The sequence below is a fragment of the Peromyscus eremicus genome, chromosome 8b (genome assembly GCF_949786415.1).
Source record: "Peromyscus eremicus chromosome 8b, PerEre_H2_v1, whole genome shotgun sequence".
Lineage (NCBI taxonomy): Eukaryota > Metazoa > Chordata > Mammalia > Rodentia > Cricetidae > Peromyscus > Peromyscus eremicus.
The window spans coordinates 55,998,902-56,024,090 of record NC_081424.1 but is presented as its reverse complement, the minus strand read 5'-3'; the positions used below and the strand labels follow the sequence as shown (position 1 = coordinate 56,024,090).

The 25,189-nt window shown below is 45.0% G+C and overlaps 1 protein-coding gene across 3 annotated transcripts in view; it reads left to right on the top strand.

Annotated features, from left to right (window-relative positions):
* Prkn (parkin RBR E3 ubiquitin protein ligase) overlaps positions 1–25,189 on the top strand; it is a 1,191,501-nt gene that overhangs the window by 982,344 nt on the left and 183,968 nt on the right. For 2 of the 3 annotated variants that reach the window (XM_059272846.1, XM_059272845.1), the window contains exons 8-9: positions 4,598–4,659; positions 18,565–18,714. In XM_059272846.1, coding sequence (XP_059128829.1) covers positions 4,598–4,659; positions 18,565–18,714 — 212 coding nt within the window. The remainder of the gene's footprint in view (positions 1–4,597; positions 4,660–18,564; positions 18,715–25,189) is intronic. The other variant, XM_059272847.1, reaches the window with a different exon arrangement.

Genomic DNA, 25,189 nt, shown 5'->3' with positions numbered 1-25,189 from the left:
AAGGGTGAGTTGGGCTTTTGAGGAGCTGAGAAGGGATAGTTGGGAGAATGACAGAAAGCAGCATGTTGAGAACCCACCCCACATTTTTCCCCTTTCCACCTACTCCCATTTTTTTCTGTCTCCCATTAACCTAAAATAACATGCAAAAAAAAAAAAATGCCCTGCCGATGAATGAGTTTGTTTGGGACAGGCAAAGTGTTGAAATGGGAGCACACGTGGTGTCACAGATGAGCATATTAGAAGAGATAGAGGTGAGGAAAAGACTTGAAGGCAAAATGGAGACACTCACAGCAGATACTTGTCTTTGGTCACAAGGATCACTAATAATGGCCACATCGTCCAGGGTTGGACAGACAGCTGATGAGCACATAGCCTTGCAGGAATGTCCTTTGCAGACTCACAGTGACCTTGTGTAAGATTATAGGTCTAGCAGATTCCTCGTGAGTGTTTCTTGCTATCGGGCATGCATCTTGTCCTTCAAAACTTCCTCTCTTTGTGCTATTTTAGTTAGAACTTGGCATAATTTTATCCAACAAATTTCATACACCCTATACCGACACGTTCCATGCACCTACTGTACATTTCTACTTTTGTGGGTTTGAAGCTCCATCTTTACACTCAGTCTGTGTCCATCCCTTCCCGTATGTATGTCCCCATGTTGGGCACAGCTGATGGGCATCACGCCATGCATGTCTCAAGTGCCTTGACTCTAGCCACTTGGTAATACATGCTACACCCGTCCTTGTTTGTTAGTCTGTGGTACCCTGCAGGTGCTTAAGGTGATTGTGTCGTCTTCTGCTCAGGATGTTTATCTTTGAGCTATCATTGACATCAATCCTTTACTCCTGTCTTATGTGAGTACCAGAATATAAATTCTGAAGATGAGCTCATTTCCAATTCTGTTTCTTGTTTTCTCTGGCATAAAAATAAGTTGAGACCATTTTTCTCCTCAATTTTGAGTGATGTCAACAACCACTGATAAGGAGAAAAAGGACTCCACAACTTTTAGATTGAACAGATAATTGTTATGATAATGTATTTTAAGATATACCTAGATATAAACTAAGATATAAATATCTTACACTTGTGTAACTAAAAGGCCAAAATAAAAACTTGTAAATTAAATTTAAATGTAAAATATAAGACCAGAGCAAGCAAGCTATTTGTAACACAAATCTTAAATGGTCTTATTAGTAGAAAAAAAAAAAACAGAGCCAGATATTGGGGTGAAAGCTGAAAGATCAGAGAAACAGAACAAGCCAGTCACATTCTTACCGCTATGAAATCCTCAGCCTCAAGAGTGAGACTTCCTGTTTACTCACACCTTATATACCTTTCTGTGCCCTGCCATCTTCCTTCCTTCCTAGTGCTAGGATTAAAGGCATGTGCCACCACTCCTGGCTCTTTTCCCAGTGTGGCCTTGAACTCACAGAGATCCGGATGGATCTCTGCCTCCCGAATGCTAGGATTAAAGATATGTGCTACCCACTGCCTGACCTCTGTGTTTAATATAGTGGCTGGCTTTGTCCTCTGATCCCCAGGCAAGCTTTATTGAGGTATACAATATATCATCACAGCTATTAATTTAAAGTGGCAGGTGCTGCTGTTTTACTGACCCTGAACAGGTTCCTGAGTTACTTGGTACAGGTCCTCCATCTCTACCTGCCACCCTGGACTATGTACCATCTCCAGTTTAACAGCTCTTTCAACTTAACCTGTGAGTTGAGACTCTTTGGGGATGGGGAGTCAAGTGACTTCTTCACAGGGGTCACCTAAGACCTTCAAAAAACACAAATATTTACAATTCATAAGAGTAGCAAAATTACAGTTATAAAGTAGCAACAGCAGTAATTTTATGGTCGGGGTCATCACAACATGAGGAACTGTTTTAAAGGGTCACAGCATTAGGAAGGTTGAGAACCTCTGTCTTAGGCACTTCTCATTCCTTCAGCAGAGACCCTGGGGTTGTAAATCCTGAACAAGGATGCAACTCTTGCGTTCTATCCATCTCTACTCTTTCCACCATCATTTCGGGAAACTAAACCATCACTCCTTGCTTCTAAAGAGGTCTGACGTAGGAAGACTGGCATGTGGCTGAATTTCCATAGGATGTCTCAGCTACAGTGCCAATCAAGTGACACATCCTCCTTCACGGATTCTTTAGATGTTCATCAGAACAGCAACCGGGAGTGAGCAAGCCTCTCAGGCAGAGCCTTCCTCACTGGCAAGGCTCTGTGGCCTCCACCTAGAGGCCCGCTCAGCTGTCACTTCAAGAAGCCAAACTTCCTTCTTCATGCTATTGGACATGACAGTGGCAACTAATTTTTTATGTTTGCCAACAAAACATTTGCCTCAGGACTTTGACTTATTCTCTTAAATAACAACAAAAATTACCTGTGACACCTCAGTGACTATTTATGAGTCACCTTCTCACTATGATGTGCTGTATAATATCTAAGACCAAAATGTGTTCCAGTCTTTACCATGGCCATAGAATGTCAGAATTGGAACTGACCAGAGTATGTTACTCAGGGGGTCTCAGAAAAACAGAACCAGTAAGGATACATATGTGAGGATACTGTATTAGAGTTCTCTAAAAGGACAGAACTGGTATAATGAATACACAGACAGACACAGACACAGACACAGACACAGACACAGACACACACACACACACACACACACACACACACACACACACACACACACCACTGGATTTATTAAATGGCCATGGCTCACAGGATGTGGTCAGAGTAATCCAGCAATGACTGTCTCACACTGGAGAGGCTGAGAACCTAGGATTTGCTCAGTCCATGAGGCTGGTGTCTCAGTATTTCCAGTGTGGAGCTGAAGAGTCACTGGTCTTCAGTCCACTTTGGAAACTTGAAGAAGTGGATTCTAATACCAGTGAAGGAATGCAGCAGCCACAGGATAGATGAACTTGCCAGCGAGAGTGAAGGGCAAGCAGGCAAAGAGCAAAAGCTTCCCTTTTCCTTCTCCTTTTATCTGAGCTAGAAGGTGCTCTTTACATTTAGGGTAGATTTTCCTGCTACAAAGAACCTGATGGAGAAAGTCCCTCACAGAATTTCCCAGTGGCTTTTGTCTTAGCTAATTCAAGATCCAGTCAAGTTGATGATGAAGATTGGCCATCATAAAAACATGGGAAGGGATGTGCTGGGATTGGTGCATGTGGGCATGGGAGCTGAGAAATCTCAGTCTGGTTCCCAAGCCAGAGAAACAGCAGGATGTGGTGTGATTCACTTTGAGAACAAAAGGTGAAAAGAGCAGGGGCAGGGTCGATCCAAGCCCCGGGTCAGAGGACTATAGACCAGGTGCTCTGAGGTCTGAGGGCAAGGAAAGGTTCATGTCCAGTCCAGAAGGCTTCATCCTTCCCTGTACCCTTCCCTGATGCTGCTTATGTTCACTGCCCTGAATGGGTTGTGTGATGCTCACTGACATAGTTGAGGGCAGATCTATGTTCAAGCCACCAACTCAAATGCTAGAAACATTCTATTTTGCCTCCTGTCCAGGTATCACATGGGCCAGTCAAGTTGACAGTTATCATCACACCAAATTCCCTTTAAAATCCTGTGTCAGTAGTCAGCCCTGTGTGGACATCTCCCATTACTAGCCTACACTGTAATCCTGTTCTACCTTCTAACACTCTTGCAAAGGACAACTTCACCTACGTGAAGGCACATCCTGTTCTTTCTTAACCTGCCCTCACCCAGAAAGCCCCCTCAGCCCCTCCCCCCTTCTTACCTACTGGAGCTGAGTGAAGGAGAATCGGCTCAGTGCATCTCTGATGGTTCTGCATATGATCCAATTTCCTTAATGGAAATGTCAGCGAATTTATGCAATTCAGGGGTCTTATCTCAGAGGAACAGGTTTTTAATATCAATTTTGTTTCTGGAGTTAATTTATGAATGACTACAACCTAACACTGTGGAGAAATTCCATTGAGGAGGAAGGGACAGAACATGTTTTAGCTGATACTAAGCATTTACAAATGTATACATCTATAAATGTAAATGTGAGTATATAATTTATTTATTTCATTTTATGACTACAGGGAGACAAGGGGAAGCTCAAGAGTTACGCATTGATTAGGAAAACAGGGAGTAGTGGTCTCGTAAACTCCAGCAATCCTGTGAAGACAGGATGCCCAGCTATCCTGCCTCCATTCCTCCAAGCCTTAATGAGCAAAACCCTGGCCCCAGTGGCCGGGAAATACCACCCGGTCAACATGTGAGAGCCTACAGCCACTGGCTTTCCCCTCCCAGCCCCACAGACTGCAAGCTCTGTATCAGGGCACACTTACAAGTGCCAGAGGACCATGATATGCTAAGGCCAGGTCATAATCTTCATTCCAGGGGACAAGTCTGTCTGGAGTCACATACAGGCCTTTCCCAAAGAGTTACAGTCTAAGCCCAAGCAGTGGCCAACGCTGCGGTTGGTGAGATGTGTGTTTTCAGGTGTGCGTTTGTGTCTTCGTCAACATCAGCATCAGCTGCTGGCAGTCATAGCGGCACATAAGAAAGGAACTAGGGCACAGAGTGACAGTGACACTTTTGTGATTAATTCTCCTCTCCCACAGCTGGCTGTCCCAACTCCTTGATTAAAGAGCTCCATCACTTCAGGATTCTTGGAGAAGAGCAGGTGAGTCAGACTTTCAAAGGCCACATCACAGTATCCTGAAAGATGGACGCTAATGAGACAGTTCGGACCCTCCCTGGGGAGGCAGCATGTGTCTCCTGACCTGCAGCACCCTGAAATAGGGAAGAAAGCCATGCCAGAGATACACGTGAGGACACGTCCCCCTCCTCTATCCATCAGACCTGACAGGTTATTAATTGGTACATCTGCTCCCTGCCAGAGTGTTTCATCTCAAGACTGGAGTAGTAAGCAGGCCCTGCAAAGTGGCAGATGCACAAACAAACAAATGCAGAGATGAATTACGCCTAAGGGATCAATAGGCACAGACATTCCCGACACGTCTGTGAGTGGGTATGCAGGCTCCTTTGTACCCAGTCTGTTACTTATACTTCATAGCAGCTACTTTCTACATGCAGATGAATGTGTGACATCCAAAGGATGGCGCACACACACACACGTATGTATTCTCATACTTTCGACTGCTTAAAATAAAATTGGCTTTCTGTATCCCTGGGTTCACATCTGTAGATTCAGCCAACCACAGATTGAAAATATTTGGGGACGAATCAACAGCAAAGAGACTAGGGAGATAGCTCAGAGGATAAAGCCACTTACCAGGCAAGTGTGACCTGAGTCTGAGTCTCCAGGACCCATGTAAAGCCAGTCACAATAGCTAATCCCTGTGTCCCTACAGCAGGACAAGGGAACCCCCCTAAGTTAACTACCACAGCCATGTGCAACAAAGGGACCCTGTCCCAAACAAGGTGGAATGTGAGAACTGACACTCAAGGTTGTCTGGGCTCTGGCCTCCACATATGCACTATGGCATGTGTATGCACCACACACAAAAAATATCATACATATATACACAGAAATCATCACAAAAGCATTACAATAAAAGTTAGTACAAATTTTGTAAATACAGTAGAATATATATATATAATATGTATATATATATATAGCATTTGCATTATATTGGACATTATTAGTAATCTGAGAATGATTTAAAGCCCATTAGGGGCAGAGTATACATTACATGTAAATATTGTTACACCACTCTATATAAGAAAATGACTTGAGTACCCCCAGTGTTTTGTGTCCAGTGAGAATACTGAAACTAATCCCCCGTGGAAATCAAGGACAACTGTACCTCTCCTGATCCTTCTATGAAATTCCAGAGTGTCATCATGTTATGTCATCATGAAATGTCAGTGTGTTCATCTCCATGTTAAATTGTCCTTGCAAAACTTGCACTGGACGATTGGCAACGTGCTGGTTGATCTGGCACTCCACTGGTGGTTTTTACTCTTGCCAGCCCTGACCGCCCAACAGGCAGATGGAATTGTCGTGACTCAGTTTTGCAGATGAGTTCTGGGGTTGTGTCTTTGTCTGTTAGGAATCTAAGTTTCTTTTCTTGTTGCTATGATAAAATACCACGAAGAAGTCAACTTAAGAGACAAAGGGTTTATTCTGCCGCTCGCTCAGTTCAAGGGTGAAAGGAGGTGAGATGAAGAGGCACTGCAGCTGCTCACATCTCATCCACAGTCAGGGCAGGGGTGGGGCGAAGGGGCAGATGCAGCTGCTCACATCTCATCCACAGTCAGGGCAGGGGTGGGGCGAAGAGGCAGCTGCAGCTGCTCACATCTCATCCACAGTGAGGGCAGGGATGGGGTGAAGGGACAGAAGCAGCTGCTCACATCTCATCCACAGTCAGGGCAGGGGTGGGGCGAAGGGGCAGAAGCAGCTGCTCACATCTCATCCACAGTCAGGGCAGGGGTGGGGCAAAGGGGCAGATGCAGCTGCTCACATCTCATCCACAGTCAGGGCAGGGGTGGGGCAAAGGGGCAGATGCAGCTGCTCACATCTCATCCACAGTCAGGGCAGGGGTGGGGCGAAGGGGCAGATGCAGCTGCTCACATCTCATCCACAGTCAGGGCAGGGGTGGGGCGAAGGGGCAGATGCAGCTGCTCACATCTCATCCACAGTCAGGGCAGGGGTGGGGCAAAGGGGCAGATGCAGCTGCTCACATCTCATCCACAGTCAGGGCAGGGGTGGGGCGAAGGGGCAGATGCAGCTGCTCACATCACATCCACAGTCAGGGCAGGGGTGGGGCGAAGGGGCAGATGCAGCTGCTCACATCACATCCACAGTCAGGGCAGGGGTGGGGCGAAGGGGCAGATGCAGCTGCTCACATCACATCCACAGTCGGAGCAGGGGTGGGGTGACGGGGCAGAAGCAGCTGCTCACATCACATCCACAGTCAGGGCAGGGGTGGGGCAAAGGGGCAGATGCAGCTGCTCACATCTCATCCACAGTCAGGGCAGGGGTGGGGCGAAGGGGCAGATGCAGCTGCTCACATCTCATCCACAGTCAGGGCAGGGGTGGGGCGAAGGGGCAGATGCAGCTGCTCACATCTCATCCACAGTCAGGGCAGGGGTGGGGCGAAGGGGCAGATGCAGCTGCTCACATCACATCCACAGTCAGGGCAGGGGTGGGGCGAAGGGGCAGATGCAGCTGCTCACATCACATCCACAGTCGGAGCAGGGGTGGGGTGACGGGGCAGAAGCAGCTGCTCACATCACATCCACAGTCGGGGCAGTGGTGGGGGATGCGTGTTTCCTGGTGTTCAGCCCTTTCTCCACTCACACAGGCCAGAATCCCATCCTAGGGAATGGTGCCACCCACAGTGGCACCAACTCAATATATGTGACAAAGATAATCGCTCACAGGCATGCCCAAAGGCCCATCCCCAAGGTGATTCTAGGTCTCATCAAGTTGACAGTGAGATCCACCATCACAGTATGTGTGTATGGCAAAGCAGGATTGCCTGTTACCAATATGAGATTAAAACCAGAAAGAGCCTGGGAAGGATAACCTGGTTGAAAAGTTAGAGTATGCCTGCCTCCTCAATTCCTTGCATTGTAAGCTTCTAGAATCACAGATAAAAATGCTAATTCCAGTCCAAGCTAAATCAGTCTTCCTTCATTGCAGGCACTGGTTGTTACCTGGCTCCTCCATACATACATCTCCATGATAGCCTCATACATAGCATCAGACCTGAGAACTTGAGACTTCTTGAAAGAACTAGTTGTTACCCCCAGTGTTTCTGTTCAGATGACAGAGTCTTCTCTCTAACTCCCACCAATATTTGCAAATTGTTTCCATATTTGTTTCAGACTCAGTGCGTAATTAATAGGGAAAGAAGCCAACTGTAATAATCTTCTTAGATTTGCATGCAAGTTGGACCACTTTGCATTCTCCTAGAATTTAATCAAGCAATAATCAAAATTAATATTACCCTGATTAGTTATGGCAACGTAGTACATCACTGTAATATTGATGTCTATGTCCTAGAAAACCAAACTTCATTCCTTCTTTCCTTTCATTAAAGGGAAAATAGGAAAGAAGACAATACCCGAGCACCTACTGTGTGCTATGAATCATTCTAGGTTGTAAAGATAAAAGTGTAAAAAAGAAATTGCCATCAGCATCACTTTAGATTGGGAAAAAGAAGCTCTGTCATATATACATAGGCATATTCAGTATATGTCATGTGTGATGACGGCCACTGTCCTAGAGAAATCCAAAACTAAAGTAGGAGAATGAAGGCGAGAGAGTGCACATTCCTTGCAGGGTAATCAGGGAACAGAGGAGCATGAATCCAGGGAGGGGATTCTAGTACCTTCCTCTGAGAATTCATCTAGAGGAGCAGAAAAGGTGGGAAAGGGGAGGGAAGAGAGACATAGAGGAGCTATTGATTACACACCACGCTGGGCTTTGGGTGTGGGACGGGCTGACTACAAAAATAGTTACTGACTGAAGAATGAGTACAAGATACAGGGTGTGGAAGGAGGACCCTGATGGGAGATGACGAAGCCAGAGATCCAGGGGTGGTTGGTGCTGGGTTAGGATGAGGATGGAATGAGTGAGGTTATGTCATTGGATGAGATTTTTTATCATGTAGACACTAAGTTCCACTGGAGAGAATTCAGAGGGTAATGGTGATAGCTAACCACTGAAGAACTGGGGGGAGAGGGAGAAGCCAGGAGCTAATGGTGAAAAGAACAGCAGGGCAGAGTGTATGTGGCCTGGTGGCTTGGAATGAACGTTGATGAGTTAGAAGGAAAAGAGGAGAACCAGTATCCTTGGGCCCTTGCCATCCAGTCAATAGCGGGAGATAGAGAGAAATATGATAAAGTCAACTGCCGGTCATGGAGAAGGGAAGTCCTCCCATGAGTCTCGAGACATAGGGCAGGAGTCTCAGAGGCTGGGGCAGCTGAAAGATGTGGTGGTGGTGTAGTTTGAATGTAATTGGCCCCTGTAATCTCAGAGAGAGTGGCACTATTAGGAGGTGTGGCTTTGTTAGAGTAGGTATGGCCTTGTTCAAGGAAGCATGACACTGTGGGGCAGGCTTTGAAGCTTCCCATGCTCGGGATACAGCCCAGTGTCTCAGTCAACTTCCTGTTGCCTGCAAGATGTAAAACTCCCAGCTACTTCTCCAGCACCATATTTGCCTGCATGCCATCCTGTTCCCTATCATGAAGATAATGGACTGAACCTCTGAGCTGTAAGTGGCCACCTCAATTAGACGTTTTCCTTTATAGGAGTTGTTGTGGTCATGGTGTCTCTTCACAGCAATAGAAACCCTAACTAAGACATGTGGTGAAAGGAAGGTGTGAGGTCTTCCTTGTGGAAAGTTCAGGGTCACTGAGAAGAGATGATATGCAATTCTGGACCTCCTCAATGACTGATATAAACAGGATGTATTAATCGGTGACAATGACATCCTGATGAAACACAAGACTGACAGCCCACAACACATGCTAGGGTGAGGCTCTGGACAAGAAGCAAGTCTATTTCTCCAGGAGAATGGCTCCTGGGAACTCGGACACTCTCCGGCTCTCCTGTGTGTTCCAGGCAGCTTACAGTGGGTGACAAAATGGAACCTTCCCATTAATGTATGTCACAGTGTCCTCAGAGAGATCATGTGGTCTCAGCAGCCTGGCTTTTCTTGCTTACAGAAAGAATAATGTTACCCAGACATTTCTCAAGAGTGTCTGTAGAGAGGTTTGGGTAAGTTGAGGAAGAAGTAAGTGTTGTAAGGAAGTGTTGACTACAAGGGAAAGTTTGTTTCTCATGGATCAGGAACCCAATGCACAGGACACAGACCAAAGGCTGAACCTCAGCAGGGTACCATGTGGGGAGTGTAGCACATGCTGTCTGCTGATCTCTGCAGGAAAACATGTGCTCCCCTGAACCACCCAGCACCCCTCACTGCAGAAGTGTCAGAAGGTCCCCTTCATAGTACAGCCTGGCTCACATCCAAGGGTAGATCATTGCAGAGATGAAACCATCTAGTACAAACCAGAAAATCACTATAAAAATCTCTGAGTTGCTCAAGTTCTAATGGGTTCATTAAATAAATGTTCCCTTGGAATGAACCTATTTCAGTGTCTAACCCACAGCCTTACACAAAGCTCATAAACAAACGACACCCTGGGGCTCCCTCCTCCTACCCTCAGAGCCACCTGGAACCTCAGACCTGCTTCAGTACTGGATGAAGACACTTGTTCTTAAACAAGGTGAGAGCTGTGACCATCCTGAACTGGGGAAAGTGCCCAGGGAGACAGAGGAAGGAAGGTGGGATCAGCCTAAAGACCACAACTCCTTCTGAGGAAATTAGAGCCAAATCCTACTTCTCTGTAGGGTGGGACTTAGATTTGCCCACTAAATACGACTCCAAGCTTTCCTCCTGGGAATCGAGGAAAAGGCAAACGTTGTGGACGTGAAAGACAGCAGCACTGGGGCTGTGGCCATCAAGGCAGGGCTTGGGGCTCCTGCTTGCAGAGTCTCAACAACTCACATCAGCTACAACTCTTGAGAGGAGATCTTGCATGCTTCCTGCCTGCCTAGCCTCGCCTTCCCTGAAGATATCCTGCTGTGTTTAACAGTGTACGGAAGAGACAAAGAAGCTAGCTGGTTTCCAACTCCTTCCGGAAGACTCCACCACCCCCAGAAGTAGAGATACAAATTCTCACATGAAGCATCCACAGGGGCTTCCTAAATTACAATCCAGGATTCCATCTGTCACCCCAATCATGTTTCCGGTGGAGACTGAGGTGTTTCCCCCTTACGTTTGATTCCGCCATACTAGTGATGGCTTTTTTTTATGCAGTGAACAAGGTCCAGCCTTTTCTCCAGCCAGTTCACTTCATCAGCAGCTGACAGATATCCAAGGATGCAAAGAACATTACCAGCAACGGCAGAGAGAACAGGAGCAGCAGGTGACAGGAGCCACCACTGAGACTGCCACCAACTCTCCCAGACTAACAACCTACAAATGAGGAAAAATAAGAAGGAGATTACAGAGAATTTTAGGAGTGCTTAAAAAAATAAAAATAAAAAGCCCTTCTAATCATGCATGTGAAAAAAAATAGGACATCCTCTGCATAGCAAGGGGAAATATTTTAGCAAAAGTTATTGGTCTTTCTGTGACTGTTTTTGATGTTTGTGATCCAAACAAGTAAATAATAAATGGATTTTTGTTAGTTTTTAATACATGACTAAAGAATAGTGAGCCAAAGGTCTTTGGTTTTCTCTTTGTCAAAAGGAAGAAAGGAAGGAAATGGAGCAGGTTGTTATTGTGGAACGGACCATCTTTAGTCCTGGCCTGAGTTCTAGTGTTGAATGCCCATGTACTAGCAGTGTGGGATTCAGACTGTGCATCCATGTGACCCCAAGCTTTACCCATCGCTTCCCTGGGAAAGGGTTCAGCAAGTAACAAAGGGCTGGCACCGGTGTGTGGCACAGAGCACCCATTCCCAAACAGCAGCTCCTCACCTCTCTCAGTGATCCTGAGTGACAAGTACCACGCTCACTCATCCCAAAGGAACCCCATAGCTACAGCTGAGAATTAACAAACACCAGAATTGATTCTGGAAGGCAAGAGAGGCTCAACAGCTGTACCTGAGTGCCCCCAAAAGGATGCTCTGAAAAACACCAGAGCAACATAAAACCAATCTCCTTCCTTGCTCCAAGCAGTTGCCTGGGGGCAGGCAGCTCCTGGCTGGCTGACAGGCCCTGACTCATTCTCACAGAACATCTGCCAGCTCTCCCCCATCTTGGTTTCAGCCTCTTTTCCCTGTACTTAACATTTCTCTGACTTTTAAAATTTAGATTCTTTCTTGCTTTCTTTCCCCATGAAAGCACACAAATTAAGCCTGAGAGAGAAACGGAAGACAGGAGGCCGCATAAGCACAGTTCCTTCCTGTCCTGACCCCTCAGGCCATCACCCATGTTCTTCCATGGACTTAGCATGCAGTCAGTAGGTTAAAAAAAAATGGGAAGATTACTGGCCCCCCATGGGGCTTGAACTTGTGACCTCTGCCTCTTTTGGAATGATAATGTGCTCAGTACAACTCTTCTAACTGCCTTCAGGCCAACAAAATCCGTTGTCCATTTCATGATATTATCCTATGACTCACTATTTAGAATCCTAAAACACGATATTGTTGACACCTGCAGGAGTCTGATACTTTCAAATGAGTATTTCGTTTTAAGAGAACCTATGAGAATGCACAGATAAAGATGGAATAATTTGCTCCACAAATAAGGCGTAAAGCATAACAATGAGCCAAGACCTTACTGATAGGTCTCACTCTGTTTCTATAAACTACAAGCAAATGTTTTGTTATTTTCCTTGGGTAAAAAGTCATACGCAGCCGAGCGGTGGTGGCGCACGCCTTTAATCCCAGCACTCGGGAGGCAGAGCCAGGAGGATCTCTGTGAGTTTGAGGCCAGCCTGGGCTACCAAGTGAGTTCCAGGAGAGGCGCAAAGCTACACAGAGAAACCCTGTCTCGAAAAACCAAAAAAAAAAAAAAAAAAGTCATACGCTTTCTTGACACAATTTTAAAAAGCTTTTGCAAATATTATATAAAGAACATAAATTATTTTAGACATGATGGTTAATCTCAATTATCAACTTGAGATCACTGGGGAAAAGGGCCTCTAGACATGCTTGTGGGGGATTATCTTGATTGGGTTAACTGAGTCGAGAAGCCGTGCCCACTGTGGGCAGCATCACTCCCTGGGCCAAGCACACGCATTCAGTGCTCTGTTCTTCCTGACTGTGCACACACTATGATCAGCTGCTTCAAGCTCCTGCCACTTGACCTCCCCAGCGTAATGGACTGTGCTTCGAACTGTGAGCCAACACACACCCTTCCCTACTCAGTTGTTTTTCTCCAGGTGTTTTCACAAGAAAAGTCAGATACTAGTTACCTTGGGTTATCCACTTTATGAAATCATATCTAAACATTTGCAGACTGGTTATAACCAAAGCTTCAATTAACAGTTTAACATTGTAATATTAGTGTACACACACACACACACACACACACACACACACACACACACAGTGTATTCCAAGGGCCAACAGTAAATGATTTGGGGCTGATTCGTTGCTTTTGAGCTTACCTCAAAACTGATTTTCTTAGGCCTAGTCTATGTTACCATGTAATCACATTCCTCCAAATTAGGTCTGTTTATATAGTGGTATCCCACATTGGAAAGTAAAAATACCCCCATGGAAATAATGCAAGGAGTGTTGAAGTATAGTTGGTTTTGCCATTGGAATCCCTTTATCAATTACCTACCACAATTGTGTGAATTTTACACTGAGCTAAATATAGATATTCTGCTCCACTTAGCACTAATTTGTCTGTACTCTTTAGGAAGTTTAAAGCAGCAAACTTCCAGTAAAATTTGTTTGTCATGCCCATGAGAGGCTAAAAGGAATCTGTGGAAATGTGGGTCATATTTTGAAAGAAACTAAACAAGGCTGTTTGCTAATTGCATGTCTAAACTATTTCCTTAGGGCATTAGCTTTCTTCAAATACTATCACATTATTAGTTCTAGGTCAAAAGTTTTTCTTATAAATATCATAGTGTAGTATATACATATGCCGGGCTGGAGAGATGGTTTGGTGGGCAAGAGCGCTTGCTGAGTAAGATACAGACCTGAGTTTAGATCCCCAGAACCCACTTAAAACCTGAGTGGGTCTAGAAGTACCTGTAACATCAGGCATGGAGGTGAGGGAGACCAGGAGGCAAATGAGGCACACGGGCTGACCAGCCTAGGTAGCCAAGCCACCTAGCCAACCTGGTAAGCTCCAGGCTCAGTAAGAGACCCTGTCTCAAGCAAATAAAATGGAGCATGATAGAACAAGTCACCCAGTGTCCTCTGGCTTCTGTATGCATGCGACAATGCGCACACACAAACATGCCTTCAATAGGCGCATTCAAATCCTATGTGTAATTTTTAATCACTAGAAACCACAGATGTATGTTGAAGCATTTGCCTTCCCTTAGAAAAGGAATTGTTTATCCAGTGCTCCTGAGTCTGTCGGAAGTAAAATAACAGTCACACTTTCTAGCTGATGAGTAGAAAGAGGAGCCCAGCTCTGCGTACACCACTGGCATCTGAGACAACTGTGAAGGGAGTCAGTTAACTCTCTGATGTGCTATCAGCACATAGGTCAACACGTCCCAGGAAAAAGCCATGGTCCCATGGTCATCGTAGTGAAACTGTAGTAAATAGAGAGCTGAGTAAGCAGTTGTTAAATGAAGAGAAGATCACCAATTGTTTTGAAGCCTGTGTGATATGCACGTGTGTGTGTGTGTGTGTGTGTGTGTGTGTGTGTGTGTGTGTGTGTTGGTGTTGGTGTTGGTGTTAAGAATGAAACCCAGGGCATTGTACTTCCTAGGAAAATACTCTACCACTAATTAGCACTCTAATTAAGAACAATTATTCTAAAACTTATTATAGATAAAACCATCCTAAATCACTGTTATTAGTTCTCATTGCTATTATTTTATTAGAATTCTTGAATTCTTGAAGCTTAATAAAGTCCACTAACTCATTCTGTTCTTATGGTATATACAAACTGTTGGTAAGACATCGTCCCAAGTTCTCAGTACAGAGCTCTACAAGAACAAAACAAAACACCGAATGGATGTAGAGTAAGGAGGTCACTTGCCCAGTCTCACAAACTCTAACCAGCCAAAGTTTCTTCTTCAGACAAAGCCCCTCACTAAAAAGAAATCTGCCTAGAAGAGAAAGGGGAAGAGGAAAGAGAATATCTAGTTAGAAACAAGGGGCCACAGAGCTGGGGTTAACTAGTACCTGTAACCCTGCACTTGGGAAGCCAAGGCAGGAGAACTACCTCAAGTTCAAGGCCAGCCTGGGCCACAGTGGGATGGTCTATCTCACGAACGCAGTGGGCTAAGATGGATCATTTGTAAAGTTCTTATCATATATATGGGTAGAGAGAAGATACAGTCTTTCAATTATACAAACCACATAACCACTCAATGAAATACCTTCGTTTCCTACACTAATAACTACATAGCTTAGGATAGTTTCCAGAGAGCCCTCTCCAATGAAAACCTGCTTATTATATGTCCTCTTAGACTGTATCATTGACAAGACACCTTTTCTGGGCACACCACTGTGTGCAGACATCATTAGCATTTGCATGAAGAGACTTGTCCAGGTCTTCTGTCTTGTTTCCATGGAATGAGACAAGTAAGAAAACAGAGGAGAGGCCTGATCACTTTAAACTTATAGCCACAACCTATATCTTCTAAATTAACTAAGCCGTTCACCTCACCTAGCTACACAACATTCCCACTTACTTGTGTATAAGCTGATGGAATTGAACGTGTGATAGAAGTAAAGCATCTTTTTTGTACTCCCATCACATGCGCACACACACACACACACACACACACACACACACACACACACACACACATCTACCTATGCCTCATTCTAATATATTACCTCCTTCCCCATCTTCTAAGAGAAATCTATCACACTCAAACTTGACTCCTCTTTGTGTCTCATACCAGCCAAGCAATCTGCCTGAAAATTCTACAGTTCCTACCTTTCAGTATATCCAGATGTAGCCGCTGATCCCACCTCCATGCCACCTCCCTGGTTCAGGCCAACATCATCACTCACACTGACTGCCAAAAAGAGCTCAGGCAATGCATCTCTGCTTCCTGCCTCCCTTGTGCCCTTTAAAGTCTATTTTGAGGGTATCAGTCAGAGAGATGCCTTTAAGACATCAGTCAAGTCATACCACTCCTCCGTTCAGAGCTCTCCGAGGATTCTGATATCTTTTAGAGAAACAGCCAGAGTTCTGACAACAGCCACCAGGGACCCAAACATCCTGGATCCCGTGACCCTTCTGCCTTCACCATCTGTCATATCCCCTGACTCACTCGGCCTCAGGCCCACTGTTCTCACAAGTGTTCCTCAAACCAGCCAAGTATATGTGGCCTCAGGACCTTTGTACCATCCACTGTTCTGTCTACAGAACTCCTTTCCCAAGGAACCACAGGCTTACTTCCATGTCTCCTTCAGATATCTGCTTAAGTGTGCCTGGTCTGTGCGGCTTTTCCCAGCCACTGCTTATAATTGTGATGACCGTCTTTCCCCGGAGTCTGTCCTTTTCTTTCCTGTTCCCCTCACTCATCGCCCCTCAAAATGCTGCACGTGCTCATCTTTCAGTGTCTGGTGATCATCTCGCAGATAAGGACAGAGCTGCTGGCTTTGTTCAGTGTTCCGTCCTCAAATTGGACTCTCGGGAGTGTCTGATGGATGTAGGGTAGACCCTCGGCAAAGGTTGCATAAATCGGTTAATAACATAGCAAATCCATTTCAGTGATCTGAGTCTAGATGCTGAAGTGACCCAGTAATGTCAGAACAGTAACTCAGAAGTACTGTGTTCCTGTGGAATTGCAGATCTCCTCCATCGGCTGGGGACACCGCTCTGGGGATCTGAGCTCAGACAAGAAGTCAGGAGTGCAACATCCCAGATGTTGTAGTTGTGCAACATCCCAGATGTTGTAGCTGTGCAACATCCGGTACATCTAACCAGCACCAAGCACTGATTAGTTTTTGTCAACTTGACACAAACTAGAGTCACCTAGGAAGAAGGAGCCTCAATTGGGGAACTGCCTCCATCCCTCTGGCCTGTGGGCATGTCTGTGGTGCATTTTTTTGAATTACTGATCGACGTAAAAGCACCTAGCCCACTGTGAGGGGTGCCATCCCTAGGCAGGTGGGCCAGGGCTCTATATGAAAAGTTGTTGGACAAGCCAGAGGAAGCAAGCCAGTGAGCACCATGGGTCTCTGCTTCAGTTCCTGCCTCGGGCTTGAGTCTGGCTTCACTAGAGGATGTACTGTGACCCGTAAGCCAGACAAACCCTTTCCTCCACAAGTTGCTTTTGGTCTGTGTTTTTTCTCAGCAACAGAGAACTACAGTCTCCATGGGGAACAGCCTAGAACTCTGGCAGAAGGGGCCTCAGAATCTGGTACCCAAAAAGTATGCTAAGTGAATGACCTAAGAGAAGAGGGATCCCAGTCATCCCCACCCAAACCCAGACCAGGAAGGACCCCTGGACACGCAGTGGTAGCAGAGGTGAAGGAGGGAACCTCAGTGACCCTACTCACCCATTCTGCTGCAAAGGGGGCTCCTGACAGAAGCAAAGTGGGTGTCACCTGGGTCTTCCAGGATTACACCCCAAGACCAGGATCCCATGTAGGGAGGGGACATTTCACCTATCTCCAGGCTGCCAGATTAAAGCACCCCCAGGGCTGCAGGATGACAGGGAGAAGGAAAGAGTGGCAGAGCTTTCAGGATCCCCCACCCCTCCCTTGAGAGTGTCTCTCCAACCACGGTGGGTAGGTAGGCCAGGAGACTGTCCCAAACCAGAGGATGGACCTGGTGCTGTAGACCTAGGCCCTTGCCTGGCTATGGGAAAAGAGAAAGGACATCTTCGGAAGTCTTACTCCCACATAAGAGTGGCTCCTTATGCACACGCACATGTACACATGTGCACACACACACAGACCCACACTTTTCTGATCAAGCCCTATCCCCAGGGCTGCTCTCTCCCTCCCTCAGGTCCCTTCCCCACCATCTTCCCTCTCATACCTGTTTGTACCTTCCTCCTGGTCCAGGTGAAGTCTGTGTCACCTCTCACTCCTGTTCAGGAAGCTCTAGCTTCACCTAGGGGCTGGCCTGAGTTCTCTCCTGCAGGTCTTGGGGTTGCTGAGGGTGAGGATGGGGTTGGAGTTGAAGTACTAGAAACCATAGTGTTGGTGGGGCTGGAGCAAATGGTGTGTGTGCCGTGGTAGCTCAGCTTTATGTGTTTTAATGAAGCTGGTGGGAACGAAACCAGACAGAATGACAGGAGAATACTCTGTGGTACTCCTCTTCTTTAAACCACTGCCAAGTTGTAGGTGGTCAGCAACTGTGAGTTTTTTTTCCTAAATGATTATAAAACCTCACTAAATCTCAAATAGAAGCATATGTATTGCCTTAAAAAATGGATACTGTCCACCATTCAATATATAGACATATTACCTTAAAGTTATATGAAGTACAATCTATGGGTACAATGTCACAGAATACTAGATTTGTGAGGAAAATCTGTTTTCTAAAGAAAAAAATTAAAACAAATACTTCACTTTTTTCCTGGGTTTTCAGGAAAAGTTTCTTGTATCTTAGGCTAGCCCCCAGGGTCCCAACCCTCCCTCATCTACCTCCCAAGTGCTGAGATCACAGGCATTTGGCACCGTGCCTGGCTGCAAACTAATTCATCTTGGTTTTTTAGTTTGGAAAAGTTTCTCTGTGCTGGATCACACCTTTACCCCATACCCTCATCCTCACACCCCTCACCCCACCGTACACTCCCACCACGAAATGCGCATCCTTCACTGAATCCAGTTGAGAACGCAGTGTCAGAGTTCATTGACTGGGAGCTTGGGCAGAAATAACTCGTTTCAGAATCTCTGGGTCACTGTGCAAAGCTCACTCGCCCTCCACTTCTTCCAGTACAATAGGTACCAGCAGTATGGCGCCGAGGAGTGTGTGCTGCAGATGGGGGGCGTGCTGTGCCCCCGTCCTGGCTGCGGAGCTGGGCTGCTGCCTGAACAGGGCCAGAGGAAAGTCACCTGTGAAGGAGGCAACGGCCTGGGCTGTGGGGTGAGTACTGACCACACCCAGGGGTCCCTGGTAGTATGCTCCTTTGCTTTTGTGGATGTGCTAAGACTGTTCGAATTTTCCTTTTGGCCTCAGACATACTTGAACTGATGTACAGAAGAAAAAATTTTCATTCCTGTGTAGGACTCTAAGATGTGCTGAACCCCCATGCCAGACCTTTACACTTTCCTTGCGATGTCCAGCTGATGCAGCGGGGAGAGAAAGTCTCCTCAGTTATATAAAGCAAAAGTGAAGGAGGAAGTGAGTTTCCCATCCAGGCTGTTGAGAGACCCCGTTTGCTTTGGAGTTTCCAGAAATAAGATGAAGATTAGTACAGAAAAACCCAAAATGCGACTGTGGTGTAAAAGCATTTTGAAATGAAATAAGCCATGCTGATGATGCCTGTAGGGAAGCAGAATGAGGAAAGAATGTTCTGAGGGGTCAAGCAGACGAGCTGAGCAGGTCCCACCCTTACCTATGTCCATCAAGGGGAAGGGAAGCTTTTCCAGTCTCCAAATGCTCACTAAATTACAGGTTCAAGTGACAAACGAATGCTAATGCTGGTATTAAATCTCAGACAGACTGGGTAAGAAAGAAATGTGGGCTCTCTTATTAGATGCTAGTGAATTTTGATGGGAAACATTTCTTTTAGGATTGCAGATTCATGACGAGGTTTCTGGAAGAGGGTGTGGTTAGCAGAGTCCTAGCACCCAGCCCTAACTTTTGGTTAAGTCTTTTGTTCATGTGTTAGCATCTGTTGCTCTCAGTGAAGCGCGCTGTGTGTTCTCTGCTGTGGCTCACAAAGCTAGGGTTATGCAACAGGGAAAGTAGAAGTTGAAAGAGGAGAAAGATGCCATGGTGCCCGAAGGGAGAACAAGCAAACGAAAGGCAGCTCTGAGTTAATAATCACAGTTGCATGAGCATGACAATAAGCAATGTGCTGTCCTCGTGCAAATCAAAGCATGTAACTCAAACCACACTCCCCAGCCTTAGTCTCCATCACTGTATAGTCTACACACTTGCCAACGGCCTAAGCTGGCTGTCACATTTGGGGATCAGAATCCTGTCAAGTATTTTCTGTTCAAGTGAGTTACACCCCTTCTAGACGGATGGCTGACTTCGTCTGTCTGTCTGCTATTGTCCTAATGTTGTTTCTGTCTATAAAGCTGAATTTTAATATTTTTCATGAGGTGGACAATTTTTTCTTTGATTTGGTTTTCGCATTGTCTCTTACTTTGCTTTGAGAACTTTGAAGGATTTTAGTCATTTTCTATTTTGGAAACATTCATGTTATAATTGAGTTGGGTTTTTGTTTTCTTTTATGCAGTATGATGTCATGAGTAACCTATGTATTTAAACTCCAAACAGTGAAGAATTACTTTCTAAAAATGTTATTAAATTTATGTAATTATTGGATGGATGCATGTGTGGAAATCTAAGGACAAATTGTGGGAGTCAGTTTTCTCCTTCAATTGTGAGTTGTGGGGGAGAGGGGTTGTATACTCGGAGTCTTGGACTTGGTGGCAAGTGCCTTTACACACTGAACTATCTCACTGGCCCAGGAAATTGCTTTAGAGATCATTTGAATGGCTCAAGCATCTTTGGATTACCTGAGTTTGGGGACAAACTTTACCTCAAAGAAAGTAGCTATATTCAGGTGTCCCTTTGACCTTAGGAATTCTGGGTAATATGAATTTTGTTTTAATTTTACTTGTTCTGTTTTGTTGTTGGAGTAGAATTGTTGGGTTGTATTCATTAGCTAGTGTTACGTAACAAACAACCCAAAACTTCATCAATTTCTTCTGGCATTTATTATGTCCCAGAGCTCCTAAGGACCAGGAGTCACCAATGAAAGGTTTGGCTAGGTGGATCTGGTTCAGGGTGTCCCATGAGGTTGCAGTCCAGATGGGAACATCTGTCTGAGAGCTTGACTAAAGCAGGAAGCTCTGTCAGTACGACGGCTACTCCATTCACATCTGGAGGCAAAAGACCTCAGTTCTTCCTTGGCTGTTGCTGGAAGGTATGGCCCCTCACCACAGGGCCCTGTTCTTGGTTGTTTCTCTTCAAGATAGCAGCTAACTTTTCTCTGAGCATGTGACCCACATAGGAGAGCAAAGAGCACCTATTTGGGATCTACTCCTCTAAGTCTCTGATCATCACTTCCACTTGGGTCTACCCAGGAGATCCATCCTACCCTCAAAAGATGGAGAACTTGGCCCTATCATGAAAGAAACTATCAAAGAACTCATGAGTGTATTTTAAACTACTTTCACTTGCAATTTGAAGTTGAAAAGAGAACAAAGGAAAAATGAGCTTACAAAGGCCGCTTCTCCCTCCCCTCTGTCCTTCCCCTCCCACTCCCTTCTAGCTCCCCCCTCCTGACTGCCTTAATCTGTCCATTCTCTCCAGCTTCCATTGGTTCCCATGCTTTTACCTTCTTGGCAGACACAGATTGACTTCATCTTCCCTCTTTGCTTCAGATTCCCAACTTTCCCAAAAGCACATTAACCCAGTTGAAATAGGTTCTCTGAAGCTAAGCAAGCCCTCAATTTTAAATGTTTTCTTTTGTAAGTTGTCTTAGTCAAGGTGTCTATTCACAGCAGTAGAACAGTAATGAAGATAATCATCAAAGGCTTCATCAATGTCCATTGAACACTTACCTAAAAGACTTGGTATTCAGGAAAATTGCTTACAGAACATTCATCTGGTCCAGTCTTTCACATTGTCTAGAATCTACCCTGAATCAAGTCCTATCTACAGGAGAGATCTGAATCCTAGACCCATTATTTTACTCTTGAAAAAGTTTCTTTTCCTGATTAACTCTTGGGAATGATGTCATTTGTTTACACTGTGGTTGGAGCTGTGGAACTTGCAAATTAAGTAGAGATGCATCACAATATGTCACAGCCCCATTTTCACAGCCACACCACCTGTGCATTGAGCTCCAGGCTAACAATGATGTTAATTGGCTAGTCATTTGACCGCCAAAGTGTGCCTGGACCTGTGTGTGCCCATGACTACTACTGTGTAGAGTTTCCATCTGAAGAAACTAGACTAGGGTGTTCTGATTGACTTGAGTTTCTCCAACACATATGGTAAGATTAGTATGTAGGACTCTGTTGTTCAAACACTCATCCATGTCCTTTGGAAAACGTGATTCCCTGACCTTTTCTGCCTTCTGTCACTGAGTTCACCAGATGCCAAGTAGCAGTGGACATTACCTAACACAGTATAACAAAGTTTCCTGTGCAAGTGATTGTTGATTTTCATTGGCTTAGCAGCTGCACCTGAATCTACTGATATTTTAACTATTGTGTGCAGCCCTGTGGCCCACAATTAGGGCCCCACCACTTAGGCCGTGGCCTGGGGGGATCTCCAGTCCCATAGACACCAGCTCTGCTGCTGCTGCCAAATTCAGTTTTTAACTAAGTCTCTATCATTCGATTTACCAATAAAGACTCCTCGGGAGTCAGATGTTGGGGTGAAACCTGCTAGCTCAGAGAGTCCGAGAAGCAACCAGCTGAGATTCCTTATTAGCCAGAGACCTAGCAAGAGAATGTCCCTTCAGCCATCCAAAACCAAAAAGACCATTAAACTCCAAGTCTTTCTCTACTCCTTCCTGTGTGTCTCTATCTGTCTTCCTGGCTTCTCCATACTCTCTGGGCTAATTCCTGGCAACTAGTTGCTGGCTCCGCCCCCTGATCCATGATTGATTTTATTAACACAGTCTCAAGTTTTACAGTGGGATAAAGTATCCTACAACATGTGATGGTCCAGGTCCATCTAGCAATAGCCTGGCAGCTCTGTGATGGTTCATGGCAGATTCATTACTATGGTAAAGAATGATTTGAGAGAAGGTACCACTTCCTAGGATTCAAGTTGAAACAGTACACTGCTTATTTGGCTCTGTATTTCTGTCCTGATATTACATTCTTCTCCACATTAAAATCATGTGTTTGAGGTTCTATATGGAACGTGCAAATTAAGTTCATGGAGTAAATGAATGAGCGGCTCAAAAATGCAGATATCTTCACAAAGTGTTTAAGTGTCTTCATGTACTTTCATAACACGGTGTTTTAATACGCTCCTAGGATATGTGTAGAAATCCACAGAAAGTCGATGAGGAATGTGGAAGTACAATAGAAATCACCTATCAAAGGCTGCCTTCCCAGCCAAGCAGAGCTTGTGTGTGCTGACATATGACATCTCTTACTCTCAGGAGCACTGAAATTTTAGTTTTTACCAAGCACAGAATCGGTTTACATTGCCAGAATTCAACAAAGTATATATTTGGGAATCAAATAACATGATCTTATTCCCATCTAGGCCTTTGATCGTATTTTGACCATGGCTCGTCAAAGCATTAATTGATTTTCTGCAGAATTCCTGCGATGCATTATTCTTTCCTGTGGCCTTCTTACAATGCATCAAACTACCTCACTAATGTTTATGGCTCCCATGCAAAATGTTGACATGTTTAATACTGGAAATAGTGACAAAATATGAAATACACTGTCTCACTGACCTGCATGAAGGAAGCCGTGAGAGCGAACCTCCTGAGTTCCCAATAAGTCAAACATGTTTGTCTAGTTTGGTGTTATCGTGGACTGGACTATATCTGGGAGATATTTTTTTCTTAATACTACTTGGATTTGAAAGAACAATTTTCCATTTTAAATTAGAAATCCAGGGACAAGATTTAATAACAACTGAAAAGAAATACAACAAAAACCAAGAGACTTTTAAAACCATGTTCTGCTAAGGAAAGGAGAGGGAGTTTCTTTAGACACTCAACAATCCCCTTCCTTTGACAGATCCGCCTATGTGGCAGAGATCTGGGTTACAGGGGAGCAGTGGAGTGTGTGCCTTGGACCCTCATCTACACGGGCCCTCCTGAATACTCCTAACCAAGGACACCTTCATGTACTGCGTTCCTCAGAATGGGTCTGAACAATGTGTAAGTGCAAGTTGTAAAAGCCTCATCAAACTTAGCTTCCTAAAAACAGAGAGTAGGCCTATGTTGTATCTATGTTGAAAATGGTGACTCTGAACGACTCAATACCAGTAGCACTAAATGTGCTATAGGGGATTTCAGTGAGATGAGAGCGTGACCTTGTTTTCAGTCTTTATATAGGAAAGGAGTGAGTGATGATGCAAAGATTGAAATTCTGATTGAATTCAAGCTGAAATTAGCCAATGAGATAGAGAGCCCTTTATCAACATGTTACATTTAGAAATGAAAGCAGGCAGATGCCGGTGTTTACTAATGTAAGGACAAGGGGAGCTGTTCTCTTTGCTCTTCCTTCTGTCTGCTTTCATTCTGGTGCAGCTTAGATTGGGAGACAGGCTCTCATATAGCCCAGGTCGGCCTTCAACTCAGTATGGAACCAAAGAAATCCTCACTAGGACCATAGGCGTGTGCAACCATGCCTGGTTTCTTCTGGTGCTCTTTAAGAAAATCCTAGTTTAATATTATGAAAATACATAAATTATAATAAAATATTTTGTCAACTATATTGGATTTGTTCTTAAAGAACTGGGATTAAAATCTGGACTCCAAATGTATGTGGCTGACACCATTATGTGTTCAAGGAGACACCAGACAAGATGAGCATCCCTCAGGATGACTGAACGTAGGCCATGAACATGGAAGTCCAGGCTCTGCTGTACCTCCCCTGCCATAACCGCCACAAGTAGAACCATTCCATGTTGATATGTTAATTTTTAATCTATAAAACATTTCTCATCAAAAAGGACTTTTGAAACAAAATCAATGCTAGGGAATGTCAAAAAACATGCATTCCTTGTTTATTTGACATGTGTCCAAAAATCTAATTTCAACTCTAAGACTGGCTCATTTGCAGATTGGAAGTAAGTCTTGCTAGACTTTGTGCCTGCAAGACAGCTTGGAGTGCAAAGATAGAAAGCTTGGGAGAGTGTTTGTTTTAATTAAAGAAACTGTTCACAAATGTACAAGCCGGTTCCCGAATACCATTCCTCTGCAAAGTGTTTGTCAATTGACAAGCGTTCCTCGAAAGACAGCGTTCTGTGATTTGAAGAGTATACTTATAATCCAGCACCGATCTGGCCAGTCTACTTGTCTCTAGTCAATTTTTGTTAAAATAAAGGGAAGAATTATTCTGTGTGAGTATGAATTCTCTTCTGTAAAGCTCCCATGCTGAAGGCTCGGGGCCCAGCTAGGGTTTCTGCTGAGAGTGACTGGGTGGAATGGCACAGACCACATCAGTAGATGAGTAGATGAATGGGGCCTGAGAAGTGGAGACTTGTTGCAGGAAGACAGTCCCTTGAGGCACCCTTTTGAAAGGGATTAGTTTATTCCTAGGCCAACCCTCTTCCCTCTCTTTCCCTGCCCCTCCCCACCCCTGCTCTGAGGTAAGCTGCTTCTCTCCACTCAGTGTCCAGAATGGATGTGGTCATGCAGCTATTGATGAAAAGCCAACACAGGGAAATTAAAACC